Source organism: Nipponia nippon, unplaced genomic scaffold, assembly GCF_047370975.1.
Source record: "Nipponia nippon isolate SJK-2023a ecotype South Korea unplaced genomic scaffold, ASM4737097v1 scaffold_14, whole genome shotgun sequence".
NCBI classification, from domain to species: Eukaryota; Metazoa; Chordata; class Aves; order Pelecaniformes; family Threskiornithidae; genus Nipponia; species Nipponia nippon.
Genome location: NW_028262330.1, coordinates 1911129 through 1924332, shown reverse-complemented (window position 1 = coordinate 1924332; position 13204 = coordinate 1911129). Strand labels below are relative to the sequence as shown.

General features: G+C 44.1%; 1 protein-coding gene across 1 annotated transcript in view; it reads left to right on the top strand.

Annotated features, from left to right (window-relative positions):
* Positions 1–991: 991 nt before the first annotated feature.
* The window catches only part of MYO15B (myosin XVB), a 46856-nt gene continuing 34643 nt past the window's right edge, over positions 992–13204 (top strand). The window contains 13 exon segments of the mRNA XM_087751225.1: positions 992–3223; positions 3812–4015; positions 4091–4152; positions 5199–5262; positions 6027–6136; positions 6738–6812; positions 7192–7312; positions 7857–7960; positions 9759–9822; positions 10337–10450; positions 12025–12186; positions 12543–12656; positions 13102–13160. Coding sequence (XP_087607351.1) covers positions 992–3223; positions 3812–4015; positions 4091–4152; positions 5199–5262; positions 6027–6136; positions 6738–6812; positions 7192–7312; positions 7857–7960; positions 9759–9822; positions 10337–10450; positions 12025–12186; positions 12543–12656; positions 13102–13160 — 3485 coding nt within the window.

The following is a 13204-nucleotide window of genomic DNA, read 5'->3' as shown; positions in this document are numbered from 1 at the left end:
GGAGAGCTGTTCAGGGACAGACATTAGTTGCTATGAGAGCTGGTTTCCTCATAAATGTTGCTATTTGGGCTAAACTATTTTCATGACAGCTCAAATCTTGAGTATGATCTGTTCATTAATGTCCTTCTCTTGCACTGCAACAAATGTAAAAGGTTATCCCCCTGAAAAATCACATACTATTTAGCTGTAATTATGATATATATTTAAATTTACCAAGTACTTATTTGCTTGTTAAGAGACAAGTACTCAAAAAAAAGGGGGAAGAATAATAAATAAATACAAAAAATGGGGCTTATATTTTTGCATCCTTTCTACTAATTACGTATCAGCTCATCTTGTACAGATTCTAGTACTGCAGTATCAATTCAGCTTGTGCAGTTTGAGTTAATTTTTTTTTGGTTAACAATCAGTTGTGGTCTTTTCAGTTCTACTCGGCGATACAGCATCTACTCAGTATTGTGTATTTTCAACCTGCAAGCCAGCATGGCTCATGTAGGTCGAACTGTGATTCTGGATACCTAGGAAACTGAGTTAACGATTTACTTTTCATTCATTTGACGTAGATCATTACATGTGTTCCTCTCTTCTTCAGCACAAAGAAGGTTATTGGAGAAGCAAAAACTGAAATAAAATAATCATTCTTTCTTAAACTACAGTGTGGCCAGACCTTTGTCTGTGGAAAATTATGGACATTTGTTCAGTTGCCTGTATATGACTGGCCTCTGGCAAGAGTCCTAATAAAAGAAGAAAATAAGAGTAACTAATGACAAAATAAAACAGAGATTAACCTGGAACAGGACAGTCAGTTTGGCACTCCTCAGCTGCACAGGTATGGTTCTGCAACCGTTTGTTCAGTTCTATAGAAATGAGGTATATTACCACTTAGGAGGATCTGGCCCCTCTTTGTAGCTTATTTCACAGCTAAATGCACAATGTTTCCTTTCATAGGTGAATTGACATAAGCCCTCGCATACTCCTGGACACTGGAGAAATGCCTCCTTCCCGATCCAAGACTCGGCGCAAAAAGGTTGGAAAAGAGAAAGTGTTGCATTGTGAGAAAAAGGCAAGCTCCCCAGGCGATTCAAAGATCCACTGTGGGAGACGGTGGGAAGGTAAGAGTAAAGGCCAGCTGAAGGGCAAAGAGTCAGTGCTTGAACAAGAAGACACACTTGAAGAGGACCCCTCAAAAAGCCAGAGGCTGGTGAGGCTTCAGGGAAGCAAAGACAACGGCCACAAGAAGTTATTCCAGAGGAAAAGAGCCTACAAGAGAAATGATAAAAGAGAATCTGGTTTGGGGAGCAAACATGGAGAACAATTAGTGTCCAAGTTGGAGGGGAAAAAAGGAAAGGCCTGCAAGCAACAGGAAATGACATCAGGACGAGAAAGTGAGGACAGTAGCGATCAGGAGGAAAAGGCCACCAGAAACAGCAAGAAGCACAGTTTTAAAAAGAAGTGTGGAAAGCGCCCTGCTGTTAGTGAAAAAGTCACTGAGTCGGAGTCTGTAAAGTCACTTGCAGTGCTAAGTATTGAAGGCTCCCTTCAGAAACATGACTTGCCGCAGAAGGCACACTATGCCAGGCATAGGGAAAAGCACGATGAGAATCATGGCTTTAAGGAAGCTACTGAGCGTAAGTCAGGTTCTCAGTCCCAAGGCAGTACGGCACAGGGAAAAGGTGAGAGAACTGGGAAAATGCAAGTTGGAAAACATGCCAGGATTATTGTCACTGAAAGTGCAGAAGAAAATATCCTGGAAACCTCAGATAACTCCTACTCTGACTCCAGCAATGAAGGCCATTGGACCCATAAAAAAGGAAGAGACGAGACTGTCATGGACAGCACTGCAAGCAGCAAAGAGAAGAGTAGTTCTTCAGAGGAAGATGGCATCAATGAGAAAGGAGCCATGCCCGAAGTTCCTCCTGTGGCTGAAGAACAAGGCTACAAGGAACTGCTTGATGAAAGCAATGAAGCATCTAATGAAACTGGAAGGGAGCAGGTGACCACAGATGGAAGGAATAAATCTGAAGATGAAGGCACTGACTTTGCAGGATTGGAGGCAGAGGAGAAAATGGAGAAGCAAGATGACATGCCAAGACAACCAAAATCTATTCTAGCTGAGAGCAGTGAGGAAGATGATGATGTAAGCATTTCAGGATTCCAACTTGAAAGTCTTAAGAATAGACGAAACGGCAATAATGAAGTAGGCAAGGAAAATATATTAGAAAATGACAAATTTCAAGATATGTCAAAAGATGCACATGATAATTCTGACAGCAATGGGGAGAACAGCACTGAAGAGAGCATTGTCAGAGGAAAAAAAAATGCAGCAAAACAACCACTGCCTAGTGCTGTGAGAGCAAAAGTCCACATTCGCCTTAGCAAAGTGCTTCAAGGAACTGAACAGGAAGAGAAGGTGAATGACGAAGGCAGCGCGCTGGAAGATAGCCCTTTGCTCTCCAAGCAGCAGATGACATTGAAAGAGAAATCTGGGAAGTGTGAGATTGCAGAACAAGGTGAAGCAGTAGGACATATACAGAGGGACAGTTCATCAGACTGCAGCAAGCAGGAGTTAGCAGCGATGATGCTTACAAAGAAATGCCCTTCTCAATCCCAAATCCTTCTCAATCTGAAAAACAAACATAAAAATGCCAAGACCAAACTGTTAACAAGCTGTAAACGAAATCCTGTCCAGATGGCTTTGGAAACCAACTCTGACCTGAAAAATGTTGAAATCATCTGTTCAGAACCCATGACTCTAGAAACCCTTAGTATGCAGAAAGAACCCAACATAGCTCAGAGTTCTGGAGAGAAAAAATTAAATCTTTCAAAAATTTCAAGCTGCTCCACTATTACAAAAAAATCATCTGATAAGCAGCTCCTTGGCAAGAAGAAGAAAGTTGGAAAAGTTATTGGAAAAGTTAAACTGAGTTCAGGCCAGATTTTAGAGGCAAAAAAAGAGAAAGCAGAAGAAGTGGTTGCAGAGGCACCTTCTGAAAAAGAAAATGTGCATGATGGGAAACGATCCAAGTACTTGCACACTGATTCTGCTTTTAGAAAAGTCACCAGCTGGCTTGCTCAAAAACCTGCCAAGAAAGCAAGCCTGAAAGCTCGTCTTCTGAGAGTGGCACGTGCAATTGGTATTTCAAGATGGCTCTTGAAGAAATTTGGGAAGAGGAAGAGGAGCAGCAAACCTTTTGGATTCAGAAGTAGAGTGGCAATCCGGATTGTAAGCACTGCTGCTGGGTGGGTTAGTCAGTCTGGCAAAGCTTTCCCTGGTGCAGCCGAACAGCTGGGGAGGGCTGAGTTGAGTGACAAAGAGTCTTCTCCTCCATTAGTGGAGAGGAAAGGTGGTCCTAAAATGACAGAGGAACTGGGACACATCAATTTGCCTTCTGGTGATTCCCCTCTTCATGGAACCCATTCCTTTCCATACTTACTTGGCTTGGATGAGGAGAAGAACAATGCTACTGATGCCAAGTTTGCTATAGTATTCCCCAGAGTCCACAGCATGGTTAAGACAAAGAGGTCCTTATCCAGGGGCTCTGGGAATGGTTATTCCCTAGAGAAACTGAGATCTCTATCAGACAGAAAATCTGTCATGCCCGTGCAACAGGGCTGCAGGTTCAAATGTGACCTTCCCAGATCTTTGATGGATCAAAGCCCTCAGAGAAACAGTGAAAGGGGCTTCCTTCCACATCGAGAAGAGGATCCAATACATACATCAGATTGTTCCAGTGAGACAGATGTCAAAAAGGGTTCAGATGTCCCCCAGACTGCAGGGTCCATAGTCACACCTTGTGTTCACTGGTCTCAGCAGCAGGCTCAGGGATGTGATCCTGCAGCATGGCTGAACTCCGAGTTGCTGCTGCCACGACTAACCATTGAGAACCTCAGCAAATGGGCCATCTACAAGGACCCGCATCTGGCCAGCAGCCATGTGATAAAGGTCTGCAAGGACCAGTGGGAGGCAGAAGACATCACTGACAATATGCTAGAGATGGAATTCATGCAGAAACAGGTGCAAGTGTTGTCTCCAGTATTGGAATGAAGCTGAACTTCTCCTGATTTTCAGTAACGTATCTATGCATTTCAGGTGTACATGTGTGAAGACCACTGTGTAGAAGTTGAGGAGATTGAAGATCTAACCAGACTGGAGTATGTGTTGTCAGTGGTATTGTGCAGCTAATTCAAGGTCACAGGGGCTTGCTTGTTATCCTTCAAAGCTACTGTTGGCTCAACAACAGAAACCACATTATAGACCCTTGGCTACCGTGTGAGAAAATAGAATTAAAAAACAGAAAATAGAATTTGGTGCATATCATAGCTGAGTAACTGCTGCCCTGCAGTAAAGCTAAGTAAAAGACCAAATTGCACTATTTAAGTTATGGACCTACACTGAATCATGTGGGGAGGAGCACAGCTGCAGAGGGAACCCCTGACTGTTGTGTATAGTGTGTCCCCAAGCTCTGCTGCACAGAGCGCACACTGAATCTCTGCAGCCACACACCAGAGAGAACAGCTCATCCAAATTAGCAGACTTTCTTACAGATGCATCCAGGGAACTCTACCTCTCCTGTTAAATGGTTCCCAGTCCTGAAATGGGTTCTAAAAAAACCAAATGTACTTTATGGGTAGGGGAAACGAGGTCTAGAGGCTGATGTGACGTTTGTGGTGTTGCAGAGGGACAGAACTGCGAATTTGACATACCATTCTTGTTGCAGGAAGCGGGTGGTAAGACAGGAAGACTTGCCAGATGAGAGGCTCATTTCTGTGTTGTTTGCCTACTGACACTGGCACCTGTTGCTTTAGTGACTCCCGTTGCCTTCAGCTATAGCAACCTCAGGCCCTACATCTTTAACAGCTTTTAAATCCTGCGTTCACTGCTGTTGTTGAAAGAGAAGCACCTAACACTGCCTCTCACACATGTCCTGCACCCTCTACCCTTGCTGTCCTGTTGAGATAAACAACTGTAAATGCTGTGTGCAAGGAGGTGTGATCACACGGAGATGGACAGGCTGGCCGTTCTGAGCTTTGGCTGCTCTATTCTCTGATGTGTTTAATCCTGAACGTGTTGGAACCACGTGAAGGCAATGAATAGTTTCAGATCCCAGCCTCCTGCAAAATCCTTGGGAGGGCAGAAAGGGTAATATTAACTCATGCAAGTGAAGCTTTGGCTGAGAAGTCCTTTCCTCTGTTTGTAGGGATGTCTGTGAGAGCTCAGTTCTGCTGTGTCTGAAGAAGAGGTTCCATCGCAATCTTATTTACGTATGGGTAGTAGTGTTATGGTTTTTTTTTTTTCGTTTTTCCTTCAGTGCTTATTCATTCTGAACTATGACCTTTAAGAGAAAATAATTTCTATCATTCCATCAAGCTTTAATAAAGCACCAAGTAGCTCAAGAGCTCACTTATTACTGGGAACAGTGAAAAGAAGGATACTCACACTGCTTTTGCTCGGAAAACGGGTAGCATAAAATATTTGTGGCAAAATCTGAAAGTTCCTGAATTTCTTTTTAATTTTGGTATTTGTTGCCAACCCACGAGTATACTTGGTTTCAGTTTTAGCCTCAGCTGCTCCTAGTGGAGCTCTCCTGTCTCAGCAAAGCAGTTCTGAGTAAAAATTGTGGCTCTCGAGAAGAAACTTCAGAGTTTCTGCAAACATTTCACAGTGTTGCAGTCCAGAGCTAGTTCTGCATGGCTACTTGTTCTCTTCTTCATTTACTGGCTCAGGTGTTCAAACCTGTGCCTGTAGTTTCATGTGAAGCTTGGAGAATAGACAGTGACTAGTGAAGATGACCCACAGACCAGTGAATGCCTACTTATCCCAAAATATTAATGACAGAGCTTTGAAAACGGCCGCTGAAAAATTGTGCTATGCCCTGAATAAGCTGGCAGTGTAGTCAGAATAGACAGTATTCCTTTAAAAGTTATTTTAATCTTTGTATTAATATATGTGTTCAGTTGCATTCCTCATTCAGAAAATCCTAAGAAGCCACCAGATTTTTTTTTTGCCTTTCTTATTTTTGTCCTAGACTTACATTGGGCAAATTTTGGTTTCTGTGAACCCTTTCAAAGACCTCAGTATCTACTCTGAAGATGTGGCTATCCAGTACCACCAAGGGACTCTCTCAAAAAATGCCCCGTATGTTTCTCTTTCTCAAATAGCTCCCTAAACTCTGTTCCGTTTGTGCTCCGGAAAGTATTTTATTTTCCTTCAGTTGTTTGATAGAGCAGGATGAATGCCACTGGAAGTGAACAATCCATTCGGCAAAATTGTAGTTGCTCGGACCTGTAATGCTACAGAGCTAAACTCTTTAGGTCAAGTTTCTTCAGTATTGCTTGAGGGTCCTGAATTCAATGCCTGCTGGGACTGTACCTGAGGAGTTCTGGCAGTATGTGCTGCCCACTGCTAACACTGGTACAGCCCTACCAGAGCTAGCAGCGTAGGCAGGTTCCTCTAGCGCAGATAACACTGCTGGTGTCCCTGAAATCAAACACCATGGCACAGAGCATTCCTCAGGTTAGGCTGCAGAGGTCCTGGAGGAACCTGAACTTCACAATAGCTTCTAACAGTGGTATTAACCTGATGTCAGCAATGAACAAAGCTCTGATTTCCCTGGTTCCTCACGTCGAGATACTGGCCCATCTCTAATGTAGATCACTGATGAGTAACCTTTTGGTGCTGTATTTGTGAGGTAGAAATATGAGGTCAGTTAACTGGGGTTTTCTTTCTGTACATCTAGACACATCTTTGCCATAGCAGAAATGGCCTACACGCTATCCCAGTCATCAGAGCAAGAGCAGTGTGTCATCATCAGGTAGGAAATGAGGGTACTTTTTTGAGGGCTTATTAATTTCTTTATGTAAGACTATCATCTCTGTATTTCACTGTCCGTAATTTTATCATTCTGCCTCTTGTGTGAAGGCTGTCAGTAGAGAACATGAATAAGATGGATTTTTATTTCACTCTGTGCAAATACAGTTTGAATTTAGCTTCATGCCAGTTTGGAGGAGTGGAAGAGAAGGCATTTGGCATTCCACAGTGGAATCTTATTTGGGCCTATTTTGTCAAGTTGTCTCGGTGTTTCAAACGATATGTGACAGGTCTTCATTTGTTGTAAATCAGTACAACTCCACTGATTTACTGTAACAGGTCCTCTGATATATTTAAATTAGGTAATTCTGTTTTGATGCCAGCTTTCTTACCTCTTGTTCCTCCAGTGGACACAGTGGATCAGGTAAAACAGAAGCTGCCAAAGCAATTGTGCAATACCTGACCATGCTGTACCAAAGATCAGACAGCCACAGGATCAGACAGGTAAGAGGCAGCTGAGATTGGCTTTATGCTGTGATGGTTAGGCAAGGCGTAGAACCCAAAGACAGGGTAAAGAGGCCTTACTCTTTATGTTATTTCTTTGTTCTTGTTTAACTGAGCTGGACTTTGGATGGTTTGTGGTTCAAGCTGAAGCTCCTGTAAAGACGTGAGGACAGCTGACGTATTTGTTCTGTATTTTGGTATCTGGGAGCCCTGATGCTGTGTAGAGTGCTGTATCTGTTTGAACAGAGAGATGATACCTGCCTTAGAGACCTTATAGCAGTGTCTGGGAGGTGGATCTGAACAAACACAGAGCAGGAGTAAAGTGAAAGATCATAGCAGTGAAAGTAAAGAGCTCATAGAGCAACTTGCCAACTAGAGGTAATGATACCAAGATAAATTTAAAAAGAGACTCTTTAGCCAGGCAAGAATTATTTCAGTGAAGTCCTATTTTTCTTGGATTTTCAAACTAACAGTTACTTAAGTCCCTTTTGGGTTTAAAAACCTGTGATTGCTACTGAAGTGTTCTCTCCCTCTTTTCTTCAAGCCCTGCAATGTCCTACCCATCCTGGAGAGTTTTGGGAATGCCAGAACCATCCTCAATGACAACTCAAGCCGTTTTGGAAAGCTTCTGAATGTCCACCTGCGACAGTGAGTTAAAGGAACATCTTGGGATGCTGTCCTTCCCAGCTGTCAAGGGGTGCTTGGGTGAGAAAAGGTCTAGCAGTGCTTAGAGCTCATGCAATAGCCCTCCCTCTGGTACACTCTTGTTATCATCAGGATAGGAAGAGGGTGAGTTTACACCCCTGTTTTGCTTTTAGGTTTCCTCCACAAAAGAATAGATCTTCACCTCTCAAGATGGGTGATAAGAACCTAAGAATGGCTGAACTGGTTTATACCAACGAGCCATCTAATACAATGTTGTGTCTCCAACACTGGCCACAAGCATTCACTGAGGCAACAGTAAGAACAGGCCAAATACATACTATGCTTTTCTCTAGCGCTCTGTTAGCTCTTAACCAGCAGCAGCTCAGGAGTTATCTGAGACTCTTGTGGTTTCCCAGTTTCCTCTTGGACTCATATAAACGTCATGCCTCTGCAACAGTCTTTGGCAAGTGTTCTACAGGTCTAACCAGTTCCGTGAAAGACACCTTTTTTGTTTTGAACCTGCCTCCTTTGTAACTTCTGTTTGTTTGGGGTTTTTTTTTTTGACTGTTGCCAAGCACTGAGCTGATATTTTCATGGAACTGTCTGTCATAACCCCAGGGTCTCAGTCCTAAGCAGCGATGGTTAACTCAGAGCCTGTCAGTTTGTATGTGAGGCTGGGATTACTTCGGCCTGTATGCATCACTTTACGTTTATCTACAGTGAATTTCACGTGCTGTTTTATTGCTCACTCACTCAGTATTGTAAGGTCTGTCTGCATTTAGTGACAGTTGGCCTTCGTCCTCACTGCCTTGAATAATCTCATACAATCAGGAAGCTTTGTCACATTGCTGTTCCGCTCCTGTTTTAGGTCACTTATCAAACCTTGAGTTACACTCACAGGTCAGAGCACAGACACTTTGTGGAACTCTAGTGGTTGCCTCCCACTGTTAAGAGGATTAGCCATTTACTCCTACCCACATCACGACCTTCCCTCTTGTGCCATGGTTGCTCAGTTTCCCTGAAAGTCCCACAACTTTGTCAAAACCTTTTGGAAATTCATGTAGACTATATCCCTTAGATCATTCTTATCTGCAAATTTGTCATTCCCTTCAAACGACTCCAGGAGTTTTGTGAGGCAGGATCTCCTTTTACAGAAGCCATATTGACTCTTCTCAAATGAATTGTGTATATTCAGGTGCTCACTAATTCAGCCCTTCATTACACATGTGCCTAATCTGCATGGGACACAGGACAGGCTTAAAGGCCTATAGATCCTTGCATGCAGCTTAACTCCAGGCTGCTGGCTGTGTGGCCCACTGTTGCTGTAGTACTTGGGTGTCCTGGTTTTGGTCCAGGATCACTTTGTGCAAGATGCAATTAAATGACAAAACAAAAACGGGGTCCCTGTCCCCACAGGCTACCAGCCTGACAAATGAAATGGGTGGGTAAGGTCAGATGGGGGGGGTGGTAATGCAACAGCAATCAGATACAGCTGAAGGGAAGGGGTGTGCCACATTCCCTGGACTATTTTCAGGACATATTCTGTGAGGGTCATTCAAGTCCAAGCTCCTTTGTACTCTGGAGGCTGTTTAGAACCCAAACTTGAATCTGTGTATTTCATAGCTGCTTCCTCTGTAATAGTCTGATACAAAACACCAGTGCTGGAAAGCTTCAAAATTTAGACCAAGTGCTATACCCTTGTTTCTCAGCAATAACTCCCTCTGCTAAATCCTCAGACAAATGGATCTACAGGAAGCCTGTCACAGGCTTCTGACAGGATCTGTTGTTGTCTTATGCTCAGTGGCATCGTGGTGGGAACATCCATCTCCCAGTACCTGCTGGAGAAGTCTCGTGTGGTATTTCAGGTAAGGACCAATGAGCCCCTCCCTCCTAGAGGGGTCCCTCTCTCCCTTATTCATATTTAATCTCAAATTTACTGTTAAATAACAGGGATGGGAATAAGTATGAGAATTGCCTCCCATTTCTTCTGTTAGCAAGAAATATGTCCCCTCTGTGTAGCAGAAGGTGATCACTTATTTTATTTGAATAAAATAGAAGGTCGCTCTGTCTCAAACAGGTCGAATTAAGCCACTTATTAGGGATTACTGAAAGTCAAATCTTTCCTCAACTAATTTTTCTTAATGTCCGGAGTGTGGAAAGGTCAGATATTGGAGCCCGTGTGAAAGGGACTGCTCTCAGATGGAATGCTCTTAAGGTGTCAGTGAGAAACCCTGGAAACTTTTCAAATTAAATAGTTCTTGGGTGTCTTCTGGCCTCATCTTGCTGACCTCAGAGTTTCAGTGTCCTGCTCTTTGAGTGTATTCTGTAGGGTTTTGAAACTGGGTATGAGTCAACTTTCTGAACTGTGTCCTCTGTCAGGCCCAAGGTGAGAGGAACTACCATGTGTTTTATGAGCTACTGGCTGGGCTGCCTGCGGAGCAGAAAGAGGAGCTGTACTTGCAAGAGGCAGAGTCTTACTTTTACCTGAATCAGGTGAGTGAGGTGAGGATGCTCTGCAGCAGCTGATAGTGAAATGGCCAAGACACCACTTCTGTTTGGTTAGTGAGGCACCTGATAACTTTGCTTCCCTCCTGATGTGTCCCTCACAGGACTCTGCTAAAATCTGCTCTGCTCCCTCTCACACCTGACCTAAGAAGGACTACCTTTGCCTCTCATGTGATCTTTTTCTCACCTTTCAAGCCCCTTTGGCTCCCGATGAAAGCCTTTTAAAAAAGGAGTCATCGTGCAGGCTCATGGCTCCACCCTGTGGTGAAGAAATCCTTTTCTCGTTGCCTTTCCTCGCATTTGCGTTTTATTGTGGGACTGAAAAAAGCAAGGGATATTTGTTTCTACCTTCGGCAAAACACTTGCTTCATATACTGAGTCAATGGGTGGAAAATTTAAACCACTGAAATGTGCTGCTGATTACAATCTATTTAGGTTGGAAAATTGTTTGCCAGACTTATGGCAAGCCATCATCTTGGAGCACGGTTTCTTTTGTTTAAGAGTGTTTTTCAGTACTCAGGGAGTTCACAGCAATAGCAAGATATCTTTCCTATTTCAGCTGTGTGGGTCAGCTTTCCCAGGTGGGCAAACTCTTTCCAGCAGCTGTGGTCATGTGAGAAATCCTTGATGAATGATTGCTATCATCTTTCCTTCAGGCAAGGAATGAACAAGTACCATTAATGACTCAAGGATGGAGGGCAACTAAGGGCCCATCCCTTAATGGGGTGATGTTCCTAGCTGGCAAATGATCTGTATTGTAAAGTAAACTCTTCAAGGTGACAGTTAACAGGAGTGCCTCAGCCTGCTGCAGAGAAGAAAAGGGAAAAAGATCAGATCATGCATAAAGAAGTTAGCAGAGACTGACAAAATCTCTCTTGGATCTTGGTCTGGGCAAGAAGCAGCCCAAGGGCTGCCTGGACCTCATTCTTGTCCCCATCTGAATCTGGCAATCAGCTGGAAACTTCTGCCAAAGAATGCCCTTGTACACAAGCAGGTTCTACAGACTGCCTTGACCCAGGGTTTCTGTGAACTTTAGGGTCACAGGCAGTTGTTAGGAGTGTCCTCTTGCAGAGAAAAGCACAAGAAGAGTAACAGTGATATGCCCATGTTGTAGTGAAACTCTGTGGCAGAGGTGAGTGAGACTGTAACCCAGGATGGCTCTCTAGGTGCAGAGAAACCCATTTGCTTCGATACATTGGGTTCTGGTACCCTTTGGGGTAGCAAATCTGACATGACTTAGGGACTAGATTTTGGCATCCCTTCTTCTCTCAAGCTGCGCTCCAGCAGTGGGCAAGGGGTAGCTGGGGTGCCTATATTGGAACCATAATAAAAACTTAGCATGTGTGGGCAAGAGAGATCTTACTCTCAAAAACTCCAGAGAGAAAAGAGACTGGTCTGTCACGAATGCTGAGCCTCCCGCTAGTGGTGTCTTTGTTCTTTTTATTTTGGATTCCTCCTGTCCTTAAAACATTGAACTGCTTCTCTGAAGATTGCTGCTGGCAGCTCAGCTCCAGCCGGGGGCAAAAGGGGCTGACCACGATTATCTGTCCCTATTCTCTCAGGGCAGAGCCTGTGACATCCTGGGGAAGGAGGACAGTCAGGACTTTCTGGTCTTGGTGCAAGCTCTGGAGGGAATCAGCCTCTCGGGTGACCAGCTGACCTCCACCTGGGCTGTCCTGGCCGCCATTCTGCAACTGGGGAATATCTGCTTTACCTCCTACGAGGTATGCTAATCCTTGGCAGCTTGGGAATGGGCTTTTTGTGCTGAACATTGCTGTTATGCCACATGAAGGGAAGGACTGGGGACGTTATTCTTGACTGAAGATGATATCCTTTGAAGACTATTCTGTTCATTTGATATTAGGCTCTAGATTGATGTAGGCAAGGACAGAAGATGGGAGGCAACCAAAGGTCACTAAAGCTTGGGTGGCTCTTTGAGGAGCCAAAGTGAACCTAGATGAAGGTGTTTTGCCCAGGCTGTGACCAGCTCTGTGCTGCTGAGCTGCCATCGAGAACATTAATACTAGTGGAACTAGTATCCCATCCATAGCTGAATCTGTTATTATTCTCCATTATTTAGAAAGAATTCTGTGAACATGCAGCCATCGCCAGTGACACCGAGATTCAGATTGTGGCCAATTTGTTGCGTGTCTCAGCAGATTTCCTGCAAAGTGCTGTCACTCACCGTGTCACTGTGAGTACCTTTTTGGTGATTTCTCATTCATCCTGAAGCACAGAATGCCCTAGCCCAGTGCTCTCTCAGCAGAAGGGCCACCACCTTAGAAGGTCCAAAATCTGGGAGGTAATAGCGGGAGTAAAATGGTTGCTGTGCTGGATCAGTAATGGGGATGAGCTGAACCCCTCAAGGCAGCTCTGTAAAGATGGCAGAACTCACATCTAGGAGGGCTCTTCTCTGATGTGAGGTGGCTTCAGGCTTAACACTTTGGCCAGCCAATTCCCACCCTGAAATGTGGCAGACAAATTCTGTTTTTACTGCTTCCTTTGATACCTGGGTAAATTCTCAGGCCAAATAGAAAAAAACCCCATTTATTAACTGGGCTGACTTGCTTGTGGATTTAAAAGAAAAAAAGCATATTTGTGAGATAATAACAGTAAATTCCAGCTCTTTATGTATCCAGGTGACATCTTATGATCGGATTTTCACCCCTCTGTCTGTAGAAGGAGCCATCGATGCCAGGTGACTTCTGCCGTTGTTGTCTGGGTTGGTGAGATGGACCCAAA